The following is a 23,920-nucleotide window of genomic DNA, read 5'->3' as shown; positions in this document are numbered from 1 at the left end:
TAGATGATTCTAGAGTACGCTTGAGTTGAGAGATAAATGCCTAATTTGAACTGTTAGCTTCCCAGTTCCCTAAAGGAGATCTAGATTATGCTTGAGCTGAGAGACAATATGCTTTGTCTGGATCTGACCACCTCGATATCAAGAAAGTTCTTAATTGCACCCAAGCCTTGGAAATTCCTCTCTGTCACTGCTTAGGAAATGTCATCTGCGTAAACAAGGATGGTAAGTGTCCTTATGATAGCTATGCGTAACATAGCTTGGTTAAACCTCTCATGCCAAGAGCATTGGGGCTGCTTCAGTTCATACTATGTGTTCACATAACGGACTTGTTCCATTCCCATATTTGAAACGGTTGGAATACTTATGCAATCCATATGTCTGGGTGAACTCCTTACCCACAAATCTTGCCCTCTACCTTTTAATATTTTGATTTGAATGAAAATTTGACTTATACACACAGTCTCATTATCGACTTGTGCACAGCTAGTTTCATAGCTAATTGGAGCTGGGAGATCATGGGGCTCCCCAGAGATAGCGAAAACATGTGAAGAGCCCATTGCTCCTTCATCAATCATAAGACCGAGTGCTTCCCCAAAAAGAACAAACAAGAATGGGGATCACAAGAAAGGGAATCGTGTGCTTTGGTGAGTCATCGTGTCAAAACACTTAAAATGCCAAGCCATTAATCAGAATGGAAAAGGATGCAGCAGAGTAGGGTACTAAACTGGAACTCCAGCCGATTGGAAAATTGGTAGGACCCCATTTATCTTATATGGCACCTGGCTAAACTATTCAAACATTTGGGATTTTCCTTTCCTTAATTAGATTCTTTTTTACCCCTTTTCTTGGTTTGATTATTGTCCCTTGTGGAGATTGAAGATGTCTTCTTGTTGATTATATTTTTTCCATCTATTGATGTCGGTTAATATCTGTTGGTATTTTTCTTGTTGTGAACACATACTTAGCTTTTGCTTTTGTTGAGATCTCAGATGGCTAGATATCTCAAGGCCAAAGTCTATAAGAGTAGCTTCACAATCAATTTCAATATGAATTTTCTTCTAGTAAGATAACATCACAAGAGCACAACATCATCTGGATTCGACAAAGTACGTAGGGAACTCAATAGACTCAAATCCGGGATCCATTGCAACAGGTATAACAGAGTCACATCTTTGGCCTCAACTCACCTTGCCCCTCCGATAGGTAAGCCTTCTTGGCGCTCGTCTAGATGAGCCCCCCTTCCTCCTCCCTCATCTTCATGAAGATCATCACGAGGAATATACGGGGTTTGGGGGATGTCGTCGAGTGCAAGACGGTCCATGATTTCTGCATGAAACATTGGACTACGGTTTTGGCCCTCATGAAAACTAAGTTCCCTTCTCTACCCATCCCCCTGATCCACTAAGTCTGTGGATCAAGACCTTGGGTGGCATTTGGGTCATCTAGTACCCAACCCTCCACACCCTCTCTGCTTCGCATATTGACACCTTCTCCGTTTTAGTCGCTTTCTCTAGATTCTTTGACGGCTTCCTTTGTAAATTCTTGGCTGTTCGTGGTCCCAATTGGAATGCTCTCAAAGACCTTTATTGGGAGGAGCTTGACAGTCGCTGCCATGCAGCATTCAATGTGATGTGTTGGCAGTGATTTCAATGTCGCCAGGTGTGTATATCAAAAGAAATTGTAACTCCAAAATTACCCAATCGATACTTGCATTTTCTAACTTTGTGTCTCAGAACCATAATTATTGGGAACGGGAGTGACAAGATCTCCTGGTTCGGGAGCGGGAGTGCGGAGTGAGGTAGGCTCGAAGATCTGTGGTTGGGGGAAAGAGGTCCGTACATGGTCAAGTAAAAGGATTGAGATCCTTGAATTTTAGGGAGCGTGTTCCATATCTTCACATGAGCGAATTCTTTACCAAATGGGATCGCTTTCCTCTATGATAAGGATCGAGGTTCTCGAAGTTCACTTATTAACTATATTGTAACTTGGGAGCGAATTCTATTTGATAATATTTTTAACTTTTTTCAAATTCACAAACTCAGTATCAATGTGAACAAAATTCTTGTCATTGAAATTCTCTTTAACATTTTGTTGTCATTGGAGTATGATCTTACATATAGCAATAATAGAAATCCAATATGGTGGTGTAATACGTAAGTCCTCGATCCCATGTTAACAATGGGAATGGAGGGTGATAAAAACAGTTACTTAAGCAAGAATCACTATAAAAAATTAATCATGTGTGTCCATTGCAAAAATTGCACACCCACCTACATTGGTCTGCCTACAACGCACACGTCCTCATTTTTGGGACCGATCAGTTGGCTTGGGCAACGCCCACTTGAATATCAATTGATGATTAATATAAAGATGTTGTGATAGATTGTTTCAAAAAAAGAAATCAATAGTTAAGTTCGCCTTTGCAAAGTATGAGAAAGGACATACATTGCCATATATAATTCCCAATTGCTCTGCTCTGTCAAAGACTGCTGGGGTTCAAAGACATATACATGAGAGAGACCTCACATTTCCACACATACATGTTATTCCATCACACGTAAGGCAATCTCATGAGTGGCTCGATTTGGTTGACCAACACTCAAGTGATAGAAGTCGTTCAGAAGTTAGACAAGACCTAGTGAACTAGCTCCAGGGAAGTTGAGCATATTGACATTCTTCAATTGAACCATAATGCGACGAACTTTTGTATCTCCTTCCATCTTCTTGCTTCTCTCCTTGTCCTCTCTTTTGTTGCCTTTCTTTGATACTAGACATAAATCACGATTCACAAGGTGTGTAAAGTTGTGAATTGTAAAATATGTAGGAAATCATGGAGTTTGAAAAGTTTGTAGGTTATAAAAAATTGGAGGTCCACACTCGACTGTATATGAACCAAAAAAATGTTTGTGAAACTCACTCCCAAATTAGAGGATACTTGATTCCAAGTTGTTGGAATCGCGGTTCCGCTTACTCATGGAGCCATGATCTTTGGCATAGGGATTTGGATACCATTAGATGGGATCGAGTTCCTCGATTTCTCAAATCGAGATCCCAAATATCAAGGAATTGCTAGGAATCGAGATCCCTTATCTCGGAGCGCGGGATCGAGCTTCTGGCGCGGAAGTGACCCCCTCCTTTGAAGATCTCGGTAATTATGCTCAGGACCACCTCTTAGACCTCCCCTTGCAAGGCGCTCTCTTCAGCTTGTTCGAACATTCCCAAAACTCTTCCCCAACCCTCTCTAAACTGGATAGGTACCTTGCCTCCCTTGATTGGGACAATGCCTTTCCTGCCTTCCATCCCCTTGCTCTTCCCAAACCCACCTCCAAAACTACTGTCATATTCTCTTGGACACCGCATCGGCTTATGAGGACCTAGACCCTTTCAATTTGAACTAGTAAGACCCTTTCAATTTGAACTAGTTTGGCACGTGGGGCTAACTTTAAATCCCTCGTCCAGTCATGGTGGGAGTCCTTTACGTACGAAGTCCACGGTTGGACTGGATTCCGTGTTCAATGAAAATTACAACTGTTTAAATCTGCCCTTAAAGTGTGGTCTTGCTTCCTACCGGCAAATTTCAGAGAGCAAAAGGAAGCCCTCCTCAACTCTTTTCAATCTTGGGACACCAATTCCTCGATGTCGCACGCATAGCCCACGAGTGTATCCACTCACACCACATCGCTAGGATCCCTGAGGTTATCATTAAATTGGTCTGGGAGAAGCTTATGATCACATACATTCGAGTATCCTAGATGAAACCCTTAACAAGAGCCAATGGAGTCATATTGTGGACAAATTCGACTGTAGACTTGCATGGTGGAAGGGCAAATTTCTTTCATCTGTAGGTTGCCCCACCTCATCAAGGCCACTCTTTCAAATATGCCCATCTTCCAAATGCCACTCTTCCATCCTCGGTCTCCAATCACCTAGAGCAGCTGATGCACAATTTCTTTGCAGGCAAGGGGGACAGAAACTTCCATTTCATCTGTTGGGCCAAAGTCTACTCCCCCCAAGACTCATGGGGGCTTCTGCATTTGCATCTTCAAAAACAAAGTAGCCCTTCTTTGTAAATGGTCATGGCAGTTTGCCACTAAAAACAATCATCTTTGGCAAGAGGTGATTAGACATAAATATTGTTGCATAGACTCAACATGGCTCCCAAGTGGCAGGGTAGTAGGAAGTCTTCAAGAGCATGGAAGTCCTTATTTCATATATATTTTTTTTATTATTTTATTATTTATAATGTTAGCTTTTAGGAGGTTCATCAACCCTCAGACGCAGGCTTTGGTCAGAACTGGGACATGTAGCTTCCCTCCCACACCCCATTTGGTGCTTGGGATGGGTTTTCAATGTCACCTGTTGGTCCCATGAGAGAAACTCCTCAGATTCTATTTCTCAGGAAATGAGGGATTTCTCAGACTTCATCAGTCGGATTGAGCTTTTAGACATTCCCCTTCAGGGAAGTCGTTTTACGTGGTCCAACCACGCTACCAACCCCACTCTCTCAAAATTAGACAGGTTCCTCCTGTCCCTGAACTAGGATGACCTTTTTTCGGGATCCTTATCTTTAGCCCTTCCCAAACCCACCTCGGACCACTGTCCCATTTTGCTTGACACATATGCCATTCAAAGAGGGCCCAGGCCCTTCAAATTTGAGCGTCACTGGCTCCAAGAAAAGGACTTTCCTACCCTACTACAAACCTAGTGGAATTCCCCTGCCTCACAAGTCTTGGGCAGAGCAGGGTATATCCTCCAGACCAAACTCCAAATCCTAAGAACCTCACTCAAAACTTGGAGTCGATCCATCCCTGGCAACTTCTCCCAACTCAAGTCCTCCCTGTTAAATACCATCCAAGAGTTTGATGGACTTGCGAAAACTAGGCCACTAGAACCCTTGGAGATTGACCTCAGATCTAAGTCTAAACTTGAGTACCTTTCAACCCTACAAAAAGAAGAGATCTACTGGTTCTAGAGATCTAGAATCACCTGGTTGAAAGCGGGTGATCATAACACTGCCTTTTTTCATCGCATTGCAAATTGTCGCAGGAGAGACAATTCGATTTGGATGTTAAAGGTCAATAACAGATACCTCACTCAACCTGCTGAGATAGAGCAGGCAATTTTAGAGTTCTTCCAGACTCTATACTCTGCCCCCCCTGGCCCCAGACCGAGAATGACTTCCCTTGACTTCCTTGCCCTCACTGATGAAAAAGCTGTCGGGCTAGATCAACAGTTCACAGAGGAAGAAATACTTTTGGCTATCAATGCTCTAGCCAAAGACAAGGCACCAGGCCCAAACGGATTCTTGATTGCTCCCTTCAAGGAGTCCTGGGACACCTTCTGTCCTGACTTCATCAAAACCATTTAACGCTAACTTCATCGCTCTGGTTCTCAAAATAGAAGGTGCTGAGGAAATCAAAGATTTTCCTTCTGAATTCTTCTTACAAGATCCTAGCTAAAGTCCTAACCTCTAGACTACAATAAGTCCTTCCCTCAGTTATATCTTCTTCACAATCTGCCTTTCTCAAAGATGGACAAATTCTTGATGAGGCCTTAGTAGCTAACGAGTACATCCATTCGAGGCACCTTGCTAAGAAACTTGGCCTTATTTTCAAAATTGATTGGGAAAAGGCATATGACCATGTGGACTGGTCAATACTAGATGAGTCGATGGCAAGAATGGGTTTCTGGGATAGATGGAGAATGTGGATGAGAATTTGCTACTCACATCCACATTTCTCTATTCTTATCAATGGAACCCCTAAAGGTTGCTTCCCTTCTTCAAGGGGTCTCCGCCAAGGAGACCCCCTCTCCCCCTTTTCGCAATTTCGGCAGAGGTCTTCAGTCGCTCCATCTCCCTGCTCTATGAGATTGGCCTTCTGTCGGGCTTCAGGAGTGGTACACATGGACCAATGGTGTCTCATTTGCAGTGTGCAGATGACACTTTGGTGTTTATTGATGCCTCTTGCAATGAAGTTGAAACCCTCAAATTCTTCCTTAGTTGCTTCCAGACAACGACAGGGTTCAAAGTAAATATGGAAAAATAAAAAATGCTGGGTGTAGCCCTGACACCAGCAGAGGTTAGATCCTTCATTCTGAGGTGGGAGTGTAAAGTGGAAAACTTACCGACTACTTATCTAGGCCTCCCTTTGGGATTGGAAAAACGCAAGAAAAGGCAATGGTCCCATGTCCTAGACAAGGTAGACAGGCGTTTGGTAGGGTGGAAGGGTAGATTCCTCTCTATAGCAGGTAGAACAACTTTGAACAATGCTACCATTGCCAACTCCCCGATCTACCTCATGTCTCTATTTCACATGCCAGCCCAGGTTGCCAATCGACTTGACCAAATCATGCGAAATTTCCTTTGGTCAGGGCAGGCTGATAAGACAGAGTTCCTTCTTGTAGCGTGGGACAACATTTGCCTATCCAAACAGTAGGGAAGACTTGGTATTCGAATACTTCGTAAACAAAACCAGGCACTCCTGGGGAAATGGTGGTGGCGACTAGCCACCCAGCCGAACTCTCTTTGGGCTCAGGTGCTACAAAAAACGTATAAAATCCCTGAAGGAGCTTGGATGCTAATTAGGAGTCACTGGCACAATGCTTCACAGGCCTGGAGATCCTTTGCCTCGGCGCTTTCCCAGTTCAGAAAATTCATAAGGTTTCATCCTAGAGAGGGCTCTAGAGTGAGATTTTGGTCCGCTTTGTGGATAGGACCCTCAGCCCTGAGAGAGTTGTTCCCTACCCTCTACTCTCTGGCTCAAAACAAAGAATCCTCCGTTGCTGAGGAAATGGTCCTAACAGGGGGATATAGAGTATGGAACCCTTCCTTTCGAAGGAATCTTACTGAAGAGGAAACCAAATATTTATAGTCACTCTCGACCTCTCTCCACTCCAACTTCCTCTCACCTCAAGGAAGTGATGCTATCATCTGGACGCTAGCCCCCTTTGGTATCTTTTCGGTAGCATCCTTCTACAAAAGCTTAATTCTGCCCCCAACTTTCCTGGCAAATCCAACAGTAATCCAATCCAAAGTTTGGGCCACCGTTGCTCCACCAAAAGTCCTAACTTTCAACTGGCTTGCATGCTCCCATAGGGCTCTCACAGTGGACCAACTTCAAAAGAAAGGGATCCCTAACCCTGATAGGTGTGCCTTGTGCTTATGTGCGGACGAGTCGAATCAACATTTGTTCATCCACTATGACTATACTTTCGACCTTTGGGGCTAAGTGTTGCAACTTTTTGGCATTCAATGGGCCAACCCCCCTTCAGTCAAGGCTTTGATCTCTTACGATCTCGACTCATGTTGGCCGAAGGTAGGAAGGTTGTTATGGAAGGCAACTATTGCAGCAACCGTATGGTCCACTTGGTTGGAAAGAAACTCTAGAATCTTCCAAGGCATTAAACTTCACATACTAGCTCTCCTTCACAAGATTATCTCTCTGGTTACCTTTTGGTCCAACCACAAGGATTTTTCAGGGATCCCAGGAAGTTTTTTCCTCACCCAATGGATTAATGTCCTTCACCACCAACCGAGAGTGGTGACCAGACCTTATAACTGGCAACCACCACCCTAAGAACGCATCAAACTGAATTTTGATGGGTGCTCCATAGGGAACCTTGGTCCGGCAGGGGCTGGGGGGGTCTTCCGCGACCATCAAAGCAACGTACTCTTGAGCTTTTCAAAGTACATTGGCATAAAGGATTCCAATCATGCCGAAGCTCTTGCCCTTTTAATTGGCATAAAACTCTTCAATCCTTCCTGGGGCCTTCACTTGATAGTGGAAGGAGACTCAAAAAATGTTATCTCCTGGGCAAGGAAAACGAGCTCACCACCGTGGTACTTAGCCTCACTTTTTGATGAAATTGATCATTTATGCAGGGATATGGACGTCTCCTGCAAGCATATATGGAGGACGCAACAACATTGCAGATCTCTTGGCGAAAGAGGGTGCTAGAAGTCAGGGCCAAGGACAAGCGCTACGCGGGTCCGACGCCTTTTTTGCTCAGGACCAGGGGCTCACGACTTAATATGGCTCGTTTTTTTTGGTTTTTCTGTCTCGATGAATTTTTGCAAAAGCTTCACGTAAATTGTTGTAATTGGGAGGCTGCCCTTTCTGTACATGTTAGGCTAGCACAATTTTTTACTGAGTCATCCTTTTTTAGGGTGATCTCGGACTCTCACTTGTAACACTCTCCAATGTAACTCTCTGCCAGCAATACAATGTTAACTTTTATCAAAAAAAAATGTTAAACTTTTATAATATATAAGAGAAGTACAGAGGTTAGAGGAGAGATGCTTTCCACAGGCGGAGAGCTAACAGAACCCTTATGAAAAAAGGGGGTGAGAGAGTAGAATCTAAAAACATCTTTTTAAGGGTTATAGTGACAGAAACAAAGCAACCAGCAAAAAGATGTCGATCCCAAAAATTGAGCACCAACTAATGCTGCTCCATCTTTAGCAAGAGAGTCTACTGCATGGTTTCCCTCGCTCCAAATATGCCTCCATGAGGCACGCATATCCTTGCAAATGTAGTGAATCTCATTAAAAATGTGGGCAATATTCCAAGGAGGAGGAGAAGATTTAGAAGCCGAAGCAATAACATTCTTAGAGTCTCCTTCAATAATGAGAGGCTCCGAGTGAAAAGAAGAGTAAGTTTGAGGCCTTCAAGAATAGCGGTTGCCTCAGCCTCCGTAGACTCAAAATGACCAATGAATTTGGATAAGGAAGCTAAGGTGGTGCCAGAACTGTCCCTGAGGATTGCCCCAATCCTGGGGGGTTCAAGATTTCCTAACCAGCAGCCATCGAAATTTAGTTTGAGATAGCCTGGCTCAGGCAGTCTCCAACAAGAACTTTGAGATAATCCTTTGCTGCTATGCTGTGAGATTGCGGCCCAATCTTTCAGGAAAACTGCAGGAGGAAGTCCTTTAACAGCCTTGTGATTTGTTGCCTAAAACACAATAGAGGATTTGAGCTTAGAAAAAATTGTTAGGTATGTGGATGAGACTCCCCTGAAGATTCTACTGTTTCTCTCAATCCATATAGTCCAAATAGTAGCTCCCACCGCAGTTTTCCATAGTAGAATCCCCAACTTCGCCCAAGGGTACGGTTGGATACATGAGAGAATTTGGGGTATCTTGGCCGAAAGAACCCACTTCACTCAAAATAGTTCTAGTACCTTACCCCAGATAGCAAAAGAGTATGGGCAGTGCAGAAATAGGTAGTTATTGGTTTCCTCTTCTTCCAAGCAAAGGGCGCACCGATGTGGCAGCAGGATGCCTCTTCTTTGCAGCGTATCCGTGGTGAGCACCCTTTGCCAGAGAGCAGTCCACATGAAGGCCTTAAGCTTGGGGGTGTGAAAGATGCGGGTGAGGCCACTATGGAGGGTGGTGAATGAGGAAAGGTTGGTGGTGAGGTAAGTTTAGCGTAGAAAGAGGATACCGAGAATTCTCCTGAGGCATTAGGTGTCCAGACTAATTGGTCTTCTCCTGTAGGGGAGATGAAGCAACAGTGGAGAGCCTTTGATAATTCCAGAAGGGTGGGATCTCGAACTCATTAAGGGGCCTTCTAAACCTAAGGTGCCAGGAGCGAGACTGTCCCAAGAGGGTCATCTCTACGGCCATGGAGGCATCTTGGTGGCGAGCTAGCGAGAAAAGGTTAGGATAACTGTCCTTCAGAGGTTTTGGACCAAGCCATACGTCGTGCCAGAAACGAACTTGATTACCCCTCCTTGGGTGGGTGTGAATGCAGTTTCTGAAAGAGTGGTAGGACGAGCGAAGAGACCTCCAGAAACCATACGCTCTATGGTTATTCCTAAACTCAGGGACCCAGGGTGTAGAGGGGATACGGTATTTGTGCCTGAAAATATCAATCCAGAGTTGATCTGTTTGGAAAGCTAACCGCCACCACCACTTTCCAAGCAAAGCCAGATTCTATTTTTTCCACAATCTGATATCTAGCCCCCCCTTGCATTTTTGGTTGGCGTAGTTTGTCCCAGGAGATCAAATGAAAATTGTGGCTATTCCCTAATCCTGACCAGAAAAGCCTACGAATAAGTTGTTCGATCCTAGCAGCGACTGCAACCTGCATATAAAAGATAGACATTTGGTAGACGGGAATGTTGGCTAAGGTAGCTTTGATTAGGGTCAGCCTTCCTGCCGGAGATAGGAATCTACCTTTCCAACCTGCCAATTTCTAATCTACTTTGTCTATGATGTGAGACCATGAGCGTTGTTTTGGTTTCCCAATGGACAGAGGTAGTCTCAGGTAAGTTGAAGGCAGTTCTTGGGCCTCGCAACCCCAACTATCTGCAAAACCTTTTAGAGTTGGGAAATCTATCGCTACCCCCATCATTTTTTATTTCTTGAAGTTGACTTTGAAGCCTGTAGCGAATTCGAAACACCTGAGAAACAGAAAGAGATAGTCTAATTCCTCTGGGTCGGCATTGCAGAAAACTAAGCGTGTCGTTCGCATATTGGAGGTGTGAAGCTACAGGTCCCTGGTTTCCAAAGGAGAATCCATGCAACATTTCAGCAGCAAACAACCGGGAAATCGATTGACTGAAGACCTTTGCCGAGATGGCAAAGAGGAAAGGGGAGAGTGGATCTACTTGTCTTAATCCCCTAGAGGAGGGGAAGAAACCCTTGGGGAACCCATTAATGAGGATAGAGAAATAGGGATTTGAGTAGCAGCCTCTCATCCATGACTTCCACCTACTCCCAAATCCCATGATGGTTTGGGTTTCTTCTAGTATGGTCCAATCAACATGATCGTAAGCCTTTTCCCAATCTAGTTTGACAATTAGGCTTGGTGTTTTGGCCAAGTGCAGGCACACATTCATGGACAACTAAAGCCCCGTCCAAGATCTGCCTATCTTTGACAAAAGGACTCTGAGAGGTTGAAATGACAAAAGGCAAAACCTCTTTAAGGCCAGAGGCTAGAACCTTAGGGATGATTTTGTAGGTTGAGTTTGCCAGACTGATCGGCCTAAAATCTTTGCGATGTTCTGCCCCCTCGATCTTTGGGACCAGAGTTATAGAGGTAGCATTCATGGCTCGGTGAATTATACCTCTAGAGTGGAAGTTTGTGAACAAAGCTAGGAAATCACTATGGAAGGATTCCCAAAATTTTTTGAAAGGGGCAACATGGAACCCATTGGGGCCAAGGGTCCTGTTTAAGGCCAAGTCCGATAAAGCTGCAAGGATCTCCTCTTCAAGGAATGGTCTTTCCATCCACAAGGCTTTGTCGGGTGGCAGGGAACGAAAGGAAAGATTCCCCATGGTAGGCCTGGGTCCTTGAGGTGCAGATAAGAGATTTATGAAGTAAGACAGAATGGCATCTTCAATCTGGCTAGGTTGGTCTAGCAATGTGTCCCCTTCCATAAGTTGGGAAATGGTGTTATCCATGCGTCTGCAATTTGCTGTCTTATGGAAGAAACCACTATTTAGATCACCCAACTTGGGCCACTTTATTTTTAGATCTCTGGAACTAGAATATCTCCTCTTTCTTGAGGATATTCTGGTAATCCAGTTTGAGCTGGGACCTACACTGGTGCTCTGATTCTGAAAGTGGTCCGGGTTCTTCAATCAAGTCTAACTCTTGGATGGACTGGGGAGTAGTGTTCTTTTGGGACCCAAAAGATCTTGGGATGCTTTTGCTCCAAGCTTTTAGGGTGGATTTGAGAAGTTGGAGTTTCCTTTGGAATCTTAACCCCGCCCATCCTACAACGGAGTTCCTAAGAGATAGCCAGCAGGAAGGGAATAAGGAGGAGGATGAGTTCTCTTCCAACCAGGACATCTCAAATCTAAAAGGTTTAGCCCCTCTCATCATCGGATGGGTATCAAGCAAAAGGGGGCAATGGTCTGAAGTAGGTTTAGGTAAGGCAGTGACATGTGATCCAGCGAAAGTATCATCCCAATCTAGGAAGATCAAAAAGCGGTCAAGTTTAAAGAGAGAAGGGGTAAGAGAACGGTTAGATGAGGTAAATTGTGTTCCCTGAATGGGTAGATCCAAAAGGTTGTTTTGGACTATGAAGTCAGATAAACTTTGCATAACTGGAGTGATTCTAGAGGAGGTATTTCTTTCGAAGGACCATTGAGTCACATTGAAATCCCTACCTAGGCACCAAATGGGGTGGGGTAAAGAAGCTATTTGGCTGAGTTCATCCCAGAAGGAAGTTCTAAGAGCGTGTGAGTTTGGGCCATAGATGGCAGAGAATTTCCATGGCAGACCATCACAAATTCTTGATAGGAGGAGAGAGACCGAGAAGGTAGTAATGGAAGCTTGCGAAAGGGAGTGGGCAGTAGGTTTCCAAATCACCCATATGCCCCCGTGGCCCCTAGGGCGGGAAGTGCTTCCCATTGGCATGGATGACAATCCCAAACCTGTCTAACTTGTTGAAAAGTAGGCGCATGCAACTTTGTTTCCGTGAGAGCAAGGATAGAGGGCTTATATTTGTGATAGAAATCCCTAACACCTTGTTTTTTGTTTGGGAGTCCTAACCTGCGGATATTCCAAGAAAACAATAAGCATTAGGAAGAGCAGAGATCCTTGGGGATCACCTAACCTGAGACCCCTGAAGAAGGGGGTCAGGGACAGAGGGGATAAAAGAAAGAGATGGGACACGGTCGTAGTTGATGCTACATAGCAAATTATCCACTTCTCGTTTGCCCTTGAGATTTACCCTGAACTTGGCTGGAGTTTTGGCCTTGAAGAACTTGTTGAAGGGTCCTTCTGGTCTAGAGTAAGGGAAACCCATGACATTCATAACATGGTGGATCTTTCCTTGCGCTTGGTCCATCCTGTCTACGAAGAAGAGTCCACCGACATGGGGGATGGGGTGGAATCCATAGGTGTCGAAGAGCTGGATGAGGCAGAACAAGAAGCAACTTCTGCCATCGACGAGGCAGAACCGAAAGTATCTTTCATCGGAGAAAGTTGAGGTTGAGTGAAAGGCTGCCTAGAGGAAATAGGTAGGCCGATAGGGGTGAGTCAATCCTCCGGCGTAGGCCTGAAAATAATATCAGCGTCATCGAGAAAATTGAAAGGGGGAGCCGAGCCGAAGACTTCCAAAGAAGAGTCCAAAGTGTTCTCTGTGGGTAGTGCCAGAGACGTGATTGAGGGTGGCACCGGGATGGGAGCAAGAAGTGGGTGGTTAAAGAAATCATGGTGGACAGGAGAAAGAGAGAGGGGCTTGGGGGGGGGGGGGTGGTGTCAGTGAGAGGGGCAAAGGGGTGGAGAAAGAAGAGCTGGGTGAAGGAGGATCCCAAGAGATGAGATCCTCTGCAAAGGGGGCATGTGAAACGACTAGGAATGACAGGATATGTGGAGGTGCAATGGTAAGGCAACGGATTTGGGATGGACACGATAATGGGGTTACCACTGAAAGGATGAGCAGAATACGTAATTAGAATAGGGGGATAAGGGAACATAAAAGCTATGGAAAAAGGATCCATGGCTCCGGGTTCAGATTAGGAAGCCGAGGGAGAGGAGTGTAGGTGGGGTGTCCAAGGGGGGAATCCAGGTGAGAGTTTGGGGAGTGAAGAGGAGAGGGAGGCAGCACAGGAGGGGGAGACAGAGGTTCTGTGTTAAAAGGGGTGAGGAGGGTTGGAAGAGTAGCGGGGGGGGGGGGGGGGGGGGGGGTAGAGGTCTAAAAGAGGAGGTCGGTGCAGAAAGAGGGACCGAGAGGAGGGGTGATGGAACCATAGACGCCGAGAGCACAGCGGGCATGATTGCATCAAGCCCGCGCTCTCCGTTCAATGGGGGTAGGAGGGCGGTTGGGGCAGCCATCGTACTGGGGGGGTTGGAGGGAGGAGAGGATAGAGCTGGTGATGGAGCCAAAGGTAAGGAAGGGGGATAGCGAAGAAGAGGAAATCGGGGTTTTCGAGGAGAGAGAAACCTCAAGGGTGGGTTGGGGGTAGGTGGGGAAGGGGTTGAGTGGGCAGGATGGTGGAGGCAGTGAGACTGACAGGTGGAGCGAGAGGGGGAATCGAGGTCGGTGGAGTACTGCAGAAGTCGCCTGCTGTTGTCAGAGATAACGACACGTCCCCCCCATGCACAAGATGATCGGGAGCCTCCATCGGTGAGGGGTAATGCGTGTTGAAGGAGCCATTTTCTGGGGTGGGTGAATAACTCGCGTCGGTTTCATTCTCGAGACGTTCAGATTGCAGGACATCGAACAGGTTGACAGCCTGAACGAGGGGGGACGTACAAGAAACAGATGGACGGCGATCAACGTATGATCGCTGGCGGTTCTGGAGTTTGCACATCTGGAAGTTACGGTTTCTGGAAACCGTAGTCCTTGGTGGTGCAAGTTGGCTGGCTTAGAGGTGTGTTGAGGGTGAATGTGGTGGTTGGAAACGAAACGAGCCGATGATGGTGAGGCGGAGGTCTAGAACAGAAAGACCTGGTAATACAGACCAGAATTTAAAGCCAGAGGCAATGAGCAATGAATTGGGGTCCAAAACGTCGATGATCAGTCGGAAAGAACCTAGCGGGAGATATTCCAGCGATCTCCAATGAACATCAACGAAAGAGCCACAGACGTTCTCAATCATCTTGAAAGTGTCTTGATCCCAAGCGTGAGGTGGGATTGTGGATATTGTGACCCACACCTTCTGGAGACGGAAAGAGCCCAGGTCGTGTGTTCATCTCGAGAGAGAGAGAGGGAGGCTCCCTGAAAGAAAGGAGGGGGGAGTTGAGAGCCGAGAGGGCGAAACTCATAGATGAGAATGAGAAAAGGGCGGAACCGTCTGAGAGTTTTTGGCAAGATAGAGCAGGGTCATTCCAATGAATTCTTCCCTATTTGTTGATACTGCGAACAACGTTCTGCTAGGGTTGAAACACTCCCACCACAGAGCACTTGAATTGGTACGCAAGCCTAAGAGCCGAGTCAGGAGATAGAGAAAGCAGCAAAGGAGAGGAGGAGAGGGGAAGGAGGCGAGGGAAAAGGGGCCATGAAGGAGAGGGGGGAGGGGGGAAGAAGGACGAGGAAGGCTCATGACAAGAAATCCTTTCTCCGTACTTCTTAGTTATGGTCCTTTATTAGTAATATTCATTTTCGTCCTCCGGCCGACAATAGAGTCCTGTTCTGGTCTGATTTGTGGCTTGGCCACTCACCGCTGAGGGATCAGTTTCCCCAACTCTTCCTTGTAGCACGGAATATGGAATCCCCATGCTACTGTAGTCGACAATATTGAGTCCTTGGGCCCCAGTGGAGTGTGGAGCCCTGCCTTAAGGAGACCCTTGACAGACCTAGAGTTACCACAATTCCTGACCCTATCATCCCTTTACAAATAACCTTCCCCTCCCCCTCTCCCTTTTCTCTCCTGGGACTGATAAGATTGGCTGTTCCCCAACCTTCTTTGGGTAGATTAGTGGGGAATACGGGCCCCTACCCATTTTGAAAATAGTCAGATTTTTTAATGCGTTAGTGAGATTGGAGGCCGTGACCTTAAAATGGGGCACAATGGTACCACCACTACGACCCCAGCCCCATTCTCACTCTTTCTACCACATTCTTCACTTAACCCCCACCATGCCCAGCCCCATTCTCACTCTTTCTACCACATTCTTCACTTAACCCCCACCATACCCAGCCCCATTCTCACTCTTTCTACCACATTCTTCACTTAACCCCCACCATGCCTCCCTCTTCGCTTTCAATTGCAGCTAATGCTTGGTTGCCACTCACCCCCTCCCCAAATTCAATTCTTCAGATGGTTAGCCATCTCCGAAAGAGCCCTAATTCTTGAGCAAATCCAAAGGAGGGGACTGCCTTTACCCAACAGATGCATCTTGCGTACCATGGAGGAAGAAACCAAATGCTCACCTCTTCCTCCACTGGGAGACAGCCAGTACGCTTTGGGGGGGGCTGCCTCCAGCTTTTTGGCTGGTCGTGGGTGACCCCACACTCAATCTCCCACCTTTTTAGGAGCTGCCTTTTGCCACCTTGGTCGAAACCTGGCTTCCTTCTTTGGCGGGCTTCAGTGGCAGCCACCCTTTGGGTCACTTGGTTGAATGAAATGCAGGATCTTTCTTGGTGAGGGAGCTGCCATCAAAACCCTTAAAGATAAGGTCAAATCCCTTGTCATTTTTTGGCGAAAAGAAATTCTGCGTTCCAACACTTCTCCCTCTCAAACTTTCACATCAATTGACAAAACATTTTACATCTCAGGACTCACTGCATTTCTTGGGCTTCTCTTTGAAGGCCACCTGAATTGTGGTAAGCAAAGCTCAATTTCGACAGTTGCTCCCTTGGCAACGCTGGACCTTCACGTATTGGTGGCATTTTCAGAGACAATGATGGCAATACCCTCTAATCCTTCTCCCGTTTCATTGGTCACACCAACTCCAACACTGCAGAGGCAGTTGCCCTTCTGGGAGGGTTACGCAATTTCAACCCTATTTGGGGGCCCCATTTTGATTGTAGAAGGGGACACCAAGAATGTCATGGCCTGGGCCTCCAGATCCTCCCCGTGTCCTTGGCGACTGGATCGCATTTTTGACCAAAGCTTCCACCTTACTAGTGATTTGCAAGTGGTTTGGCGACATACCTTAGGGAAGCAAATGATGCAGCTGAAACCCTGGTCAAGGAGGGCGCCACACAACAGCATCCTCAGGGGACACTTGGGCACCTTTTCAAGCACTGGAGCCCCGCTTTTTGGTTCATCCTTTTTCACCTGTCTATTATTGGGATGTATAGAAATTGTTTTGGCCCCGTAAGGTGTTTTTGTTGTGAAGCACCCCATCTTTGGGTTGTGCAATACAACAGTTAACATTCACACACACGCACCCACAAAAGACAACATAGTCAGGATTCATGAAATTGATGCGGAAAAGGTTTTATTCTGGCTGCCAACCTGACGACCCTCCTCCTTTCTCCGGGCTTGGGACTGATATGACCGGCTACGATAGAGGACTAACATCAAGAGAACAACAATTGAAGGTCAAAACTAATGAATGCTACATTAACTGCCCTCATGCTAAGATCTGAAGGAGCAGTGAACATCAAGGTTCACTGATTGATGTGCCTCATTAGCGGTACATACAGGATTGTGGCTAAAGTGAGAGGGAGGTCTTATATCTGGTCATTTCCACACCGCAAGGTGCGTTTCTAAAGGGGTGCCAGATCCTTAATGCAACCCTGGTTGTTCGTGATGTAAATGACCCTTGGCATTGAAGTAAAGAACCTTGGATCATATGCAAAGTCAACATAGGAAAGCCATATGATCATTTTGATTGGACTATTCTTAGATGATACAACGTGCTTGATGGGTTTTGAGAGTAAATATAATATTTGCATATCCTGAACCAACTTCTTGTTAATTTGGATGGAACACCCTGTGGTTTCTTTCCTTGCACCGGAGGATTTGACAAAGGGGACCCTCTCTCTTACGCTGCCAGCTTAGTAATAACATCTGATCGTACTTCATGGGTCTCTCTGGTTTCAAATGTGTCACCCAGCTTAAGTTGAATGCCATGATCGGAAATTCTACCTCGTGAATGGAATCTGGCAGGGCCCGAGTCTGAGCAGCTGGTTTGACTTGGCTGAATCTGAAGAAGACTCAAGCCAAATCTATGAAAAAGTAATACAGTAACCTTGGGACCTGGTGAGACTCAGCTGGTTCTCGAACTTTTTCAATACATTCTGGCACCCCGCTGGTTCTGAGTAACTCAGGCAAGTTTGAGTCAATCTTGCTAAGTTCGAAAACACTGGTTGATAGCTTCTTTCAACAATGGTTTCCTCCTGCATTGATGGAGTTGGCCAATCCTTGCAGTCTCACTCTTCTAACCATTACGTGGAAAGGCGGTGCTTCCAAGGAATATCATCAAACACTTTGATCATCCAAAACAGAATCAAAACCATTGTCATCCAGGTTGTACTCTGAACACCCATGGAGAGAAATGATTTATCAGCATGCTGATTCATTATCATGCAAATGTGCCACTAGGATGGAATTGCATGCGACTCCAAAAGGTCTGATCTTGTCCCCTTTGCACATGTTTAGAGGTTTGCCCATGACACAAATTTGACCCTTTAGGTGTACATTTTGTCCATACCTACACCAATATTCTGAAGACTCTCTTACCTTTATGCATTAGATCTCTTAGAGTCGATAAAAAACAAAACAGTTGCCAATAAACAGTTTCCTAAAAGACATGACTGTTCACTTCATAGGTTACTATGTTTTGACCCATGACCTTATTAGTTGTTTAATTTTTTATTTGCATTTGTTTGGACAAAGTTATTTATATCTGTGTCAGACACCGGAATGGGGCATCAGATTGTTCATGTGTTACAGAATAAGGTTTGGCACATTGCTACAGTATAGACATCAGAGCTCAACAGTGTGTACTAATCTAATTGCCCATTAGCATTGTCAAGCGCCAGCAACTTTGATGTCTCAAAATTTTCTGATCATAAAAAAAAGTCTCTGAATGGATGCTTTATAGTTTTTTTATCATATTCCAGATTTACCCTATAAATATTTTTTTCATTGTTACTTTCCCTAGTAAATATTTACTGCAAAATTTTGTTGAATCTTAACACTTTATGCCTTGGAAGCTAGATTCGTCTACATTGATGATTCTTTGGCTCCCAAGTATGGCGAACCTGAGGGCTTTGTTCTTATGCCTATATAAGGATCAGTACATACATTCTTCCCTAGACTTTCCAGCCCACCGGAAATATGGCTTCTTAAGTTTTGTGTGATTTTTCCCTAAAGCTAGTTTTTGAACAGCAACATTCATGTTATTTGCATTGTATTCAAACCTTCTTACCTAATCAGTTATCGTAATTATTTGGTTTTCCACCTGAATGGCAGGTATGTTATTATGGGCAACACTACCACTGCTTTGCTTATAGTCACGAGCACGAAAAGTGGATCATGTATGATGACAAAACTGTTAAGGTAAATACTTCTGACCCTGCTCATTGCTTATTCTTTTCTCCCAACTTCCTCAAATTCAATTTATGTGTCATGCAGTTAGTGGGTGGATGGAATCAGGTCCTTGACACATGTCAAAGAGGGCATTTGCAACCACAGGTTCTCTTTTTTGAGGCCCTTCAATGAGAGTATGCCGAATTTAAAAGCTTGTCAAAGCCTATTCTTTCTGGTTGCTGTTCTGGTTTATTGGAAGTAACCATGATTTAAGTTGATCTACGGCCAGGCCTCTGGTACTTAAGGAAAAAGGGGTTCTGAATTTTTGGGTCACTTGATACGATAATTTATTCCAGAGCATGGAAGAGTGGTGGCAATCCTTTGCTACTTTGTGAAATCTACTTTCTAAGATTGTATGGTTGTGACCTTCTCTGGGTGCTGTATGGGAGATGATACTGTCTCAGTGAATGTGCATTTGCATGATGGTATGCGCTCATAAAAGGATGGGAATTAAACTGCTAAAGGTGGCCAACTTATGAAAACGAAAAATAATGACAAAAAAGAAAGATGGTATCCTTGGTCTTGACAGCATGGCTCTAATGGTGTCCAGTTGGTGTTAAGTTAGATTTAGATGGTTGATTGGAAGGATCTTACGAGTCAAATCCCAACTTAACAGTCAAGGTTGTGCCTCGAAGAACACCATCAGACTCTATTACTTCTCCTGATCGTGCTACCTTAATGCAGGAGTAAAAATCAATATTTATTCCCTGCTGACAGGCCATGTGGCATGGTTTAAGGCCAACGTACCCACGGGAATGTAAACAGAAGATTGTGTATTCCCTTATGGTGGACTGTGAAGAAATGATAGTGAAAATTCTTTTTTTTTGTTTTTTTTTATAATGCCCCCTTCATAGTTGCGAATGTAATGTTTCTTCTATCAGTGGGGATTTGAGCTGGTCAGGGCAGCACGACAGGGCGATCTCTTAGTTCTTTTTTTCTCACAATCTATTGTTCATATTCTTGAATATACAGACGCCCCTTGAAGTGGGTCATTTCAGTTATTTTAATTAAGTCAGGCATTTCCATGATTGAATGGAAAAAATTTCTGATTTTAGGAACCACTGTTATTTGGAATGCAAGAATACTTTGTGATATCTTGTTAAAACACTAGTCCTGAGAAACCACGGATGGAGAGGTTTGAACCCCTGATGACTAATCCCAAAAGGAACTCCCATTGGAATGTATGCAAATGTTTTTGTTTTCACCCATTCTTTTCTTCAAAATTTTATTATTTAATGGAATCTTGCCATCCGCCATTAGGAGTTAAGTTCTGCTCACAACCTTGTGGCCAAAAGTAAACTATGGATTTTACTATAGAGGATGTTCATGTCGTTTTGTTTTGTTTTGGACCATCGATCCTATGGATTCAAGTGCCTTCTCTATAGAAATGTTTGAAAAAGCCATTGTGGTTTTGTTGCTTCTTAAACGGTGTGATTGAATCCTCATAAATTCATTAGTGTGTTTGAATCCTCATAAATTCATTAGGTTGGATGTTTCCGATGGCCAATATTTGGAGGGAGAAGTATACAAAGAGTCCATTTATTTTTTTCTTCAAAATTTTATTATTTAATGGAATCTTGCCATCCGCCATTAGGAGTTAAGTTCTGCTCACAACCTTGTGGCCAAAAGTAAACTATGGATTTTACTATAGAGGATGTTCATGTCGTTTTGTTTTGTTTTGGACCATCGATCCTATGGATTCAAGTGCCTTCTCTATAGAAATGTTTGAAAAAGCCATTGTGGTTTTGTTGCTTCTTAAACGGTGTGATTGAATCCTCATAAATTCATTAGTGTGTTTGAATCCTCATAAATTCATTAGGTTGGATATTTCCGATGGCCAATATTTGGAGGGAGAAGTATACAAAGAGACCATTTATTTTTTTGGTGCAAGGAAATTACAATCACTTCTATCTGTTATAATTTAAATTGGGTAGTTGTAAGTGTCATTGACTAGATTTTTAACATTCAATAGTTGTATGTGTCATTTATTAGACTTTTAACATTAAAAAAATAATAATTTTGTTACAAGAATATTACAATCACTTTTTATCTGTTAGAATTTAAATTGGGTAGTTGTAAGTGTCATTGATTAGACTTTTAACATTCGAAAACAAAAATATCAAATTTTGTGACATATACCAAGGAATTCAATTTGACATTTAATGGTTAGGAGCAGTGGTTTAAAAAATGGATCGGTGCTTTGGATCGGGCACCTTAAAAACCCATTTGGATAGGTGAATCGCCATTTCGGGTTGGGAATCGATCAAATTGGATAGATTCGGCTTTAAAAAAAAATCCAAAAAAATTATCATAAATGTTGCTTTTTAGGAATCTAATAAGAAATGGGGGTACTACATTAAAAACTTCCATTTTTTTCATCAATATGCGAATATTGAGATGTTCTGACCCTGTATAAATAAATTTAAAATGTCTTATAATATCATCTAATTTTTTTTAAAAAAATTATTTATAGCCGTAATAAAAATAATACATTATATAATTTATAATGTAAATAAATAAGCAAATAAAAATACAAGATTTGCTTGTCAATGTATAATTATTAATAATAAACAAATGTGTGACTCTTACAAATAAACAAATCTACAAAAGTATATAATTTAAAAACGTAAATTTGTTAGCATATTATAATAAAATTAGAAAAATATATAACTATCATACTTGCAATGTGGGATAATTGACAAAAAAAACTTTAAAATAGATTTTGAAGTGGTTTGGGCTACTGTTATTTTTTTAATTAAAATGTCCCATAAACTAAGAAATTTTTTAATGATCAATAAACTAGTATTAATATTATTTTTTATTGTTCTAATATCCTATAAGTTAGTACTATTTTTTTTGTTTTTAATCTCTATTAATCAATAACGTAGTATTAACAATGGATGTTAATATTTGCCCCACATCGTTGAGTGAATAGACAAAATTAAATGTGGAACCTAAGTGGTGATATCGGATGTTAATACTTGCCCCACATCGGTGATACCATACGCTAATACTTGCCATACACAAAGCAATCATTAATAACTTTTTCGATGGGTGATACAAAAAGCATTTGCCCCACATCGAAAAGATGAGGGAGCATTATACCACATAAAAGAATTCGCACAAAACGAATTTCGTAAATTATCATGCATGGGGCATGGTACAAAGCCACATGGGGCAAGACCACTTGGCATTGGATGGCGGACATGCACAAGAAAGAAAGTCAAGTCGACGTTCACGTGTTATGCTGCTGTAAAAAAGCTCAGTATCATCGATGCCTAACGGTGTTAAAAGTGAAGTATATTATGTTTAACGATGCTAGAAAACCCATATTTCAATAAAAAAAAAGACAAAAAAAAAAGAACCGTCCGATATCTCATTGATACTAGATTTGGTGCCGTATCACCGATATCCGATTTCGGATCGCCGAATTCCAGATCGAATGGACGATTTTTAACACTGGTTAGGAGTAATGGTGACCTCCGCGTAATAATGGTCTAGTATACAATCCCTATTTTGTGTGTGCCTAATAAGGACAATCGGCCATGTCCTGGACATATGATATTGGACCCCGGTTGTCTTTCTATGAATGACCCCTTATAAATTGAGAGGTATTGATCATAGTTAGCAAGTTGGAATAACAAGATATTGATAAGGTAAAGGGCCGTAATAAACAGGCTTTGGTCAAAAAGGTTCGAGGTAAAAAATCGGGGGAAAAATAAGCATAGGACCCCAATTCATCTCCAAAACTCAAAGTGAGATTTGAATTCCTTTCAATTTTTTTAAATTTTTTTTTTTAAAATAAAAAATCTCCCTCATCCATACTCTCCCCCTACACCTGACACGTGCATCTCTCTCTCTATCTCCCCTATCTTATTGGGTTTTCTAAACCCCCGTCTCTCTCGCTCTTTTGCGTTAATCTCTCTCCCTTCCTGTCTCTGCTTTAGTGCTCGAAACCCTTACCCTGTTTCTTGGTTCGAATCTCTGCAACTCAATGTTTGAGACCTTCTATGAACTCCTCTGGTTTCCTCAAGACTATGTATTCTTGGGTGGTTGGAATCATGATCCCGATCTATCTCTTTCTCTTGGTGTATGCAGAGTCACAAGATATTTGTCTTGGGCCTTTTTGGTGCCTTGAAACTTTTGGTCTTTGTATATAGAAGCTTTCTTATCTGAATTCATGATATGTATGGATATGATTAGTTTAATTCTTGGTGTTCAGATTGAACCCACATGTACAAAGTTTTGTTGGTCAGTGTACAATGATGGGCTTTTATTCAGCAATTCAATGGTGGGGAGGTGGTTCTCCATCCCGATTGTTTATGTGAATTGAATTCAGGTGATTTTAAAGTTAAAGATTCAGATATGTGAATTGAATTCAATTGATTTTAAAGCTATAGATTCAGATATCTCCCTCTCTCAGTATAATTGAACTTTTTATGTTTGAACTGAATTTAGTTGCTGAAATCCAGTTGCACTGCAAGAAAAATAAATTGCTTTTTGTGCTGCGTGTGATTATATGTGTATTGATTTTATTTTACTTTTTTTTTGGGTGTGTTACTATGTCCTATTGTTCACTCATCCTTTTGTAATTCAAAATAAAAACTTTGCTCTTTATATTGTGTCAGTGTGTATTCCACTAGTTTGGAAAAGAAAAGTTTGTTAACAATGTTCAATTATAACCTCCCAATTATAGTTCTAACTTTATGGCAACCGTTGCATATTGCATATCTTCCAACCAAATCTTATTCGTCTTTAGTCCTATTTCAATAGCATGTATTCTATCAATGTTTGTAATATAAGTCAATAGCTCACCAGTTATCAAGCAAGGCAATTGGCACTACTTCACAAAGAGTTACTCCATATGAAAGAGATGAGTTACAAAAAGAGAAAAACCTACAACTCATCAAATTCGGGGATTGGTTTAATATTCATTGGTGAAAAGCGATGTTTACATTGACACTCACCATTTGGAATA

General features: G+C 43.1%; 1 protein-coding gene across 4 annotated transcripts in view; it reads left to right on the top strand.

Annotated features, from left to right (window-relative positions):
- LOC18430941 (uncharacterized) overlaps positions 1-19,777 on the top strand; it is a 39,401-nt gene extending 19,624 nt beyond the window's left edge. For 3 of the 4 annotated variants that reach the window (XR_016046026.1, XR_016046027.1, XM_006841081.4), the window contains exons 13-14: positions 18,826-18,912; positions 18,988-19,777. Coding sequence is in view for 1 of the 4 variants with exons in the window: in XM_006841081.4 (XP_006841144.1) it covers positions 18,826-18,912; positions 18,988-19,074 (174 nt within the window). In the remaining 3 variants the exon portion in view is untranslated. Of the gene's footprint in view, positions 1-483; positions 752-18,825; positions 18,913-18,987 lie in introns of all 4 variants that reach the window. The other variant, XR_016046025.1, reaches the window with a different exon arrangement.
- The last annotated feature ends 4,143 nt before the right edge of the window (positions 19,778-23,920 follow it).

Source organism: Amborella trichopoda, chromosome 12, assembly GCF_054954075.1.
Source record: "Amborella trichopoda isolate Santa Cruz 75 chromosome 12, AtrichopodaSantaCruz75HAP2 v2.0, whole genome shotgun sequence".
NCBI lineage: Eukaryota > Viridiplantae > Streptophyta > Magnoliopsida > Amborellales > Amborellaceae > Amborella > Amborella trichopoda.
Note: the sequence above shows the minus strand (reverse complement) of the source record. Positions and strands in the feature narration are given on the sequence as shown.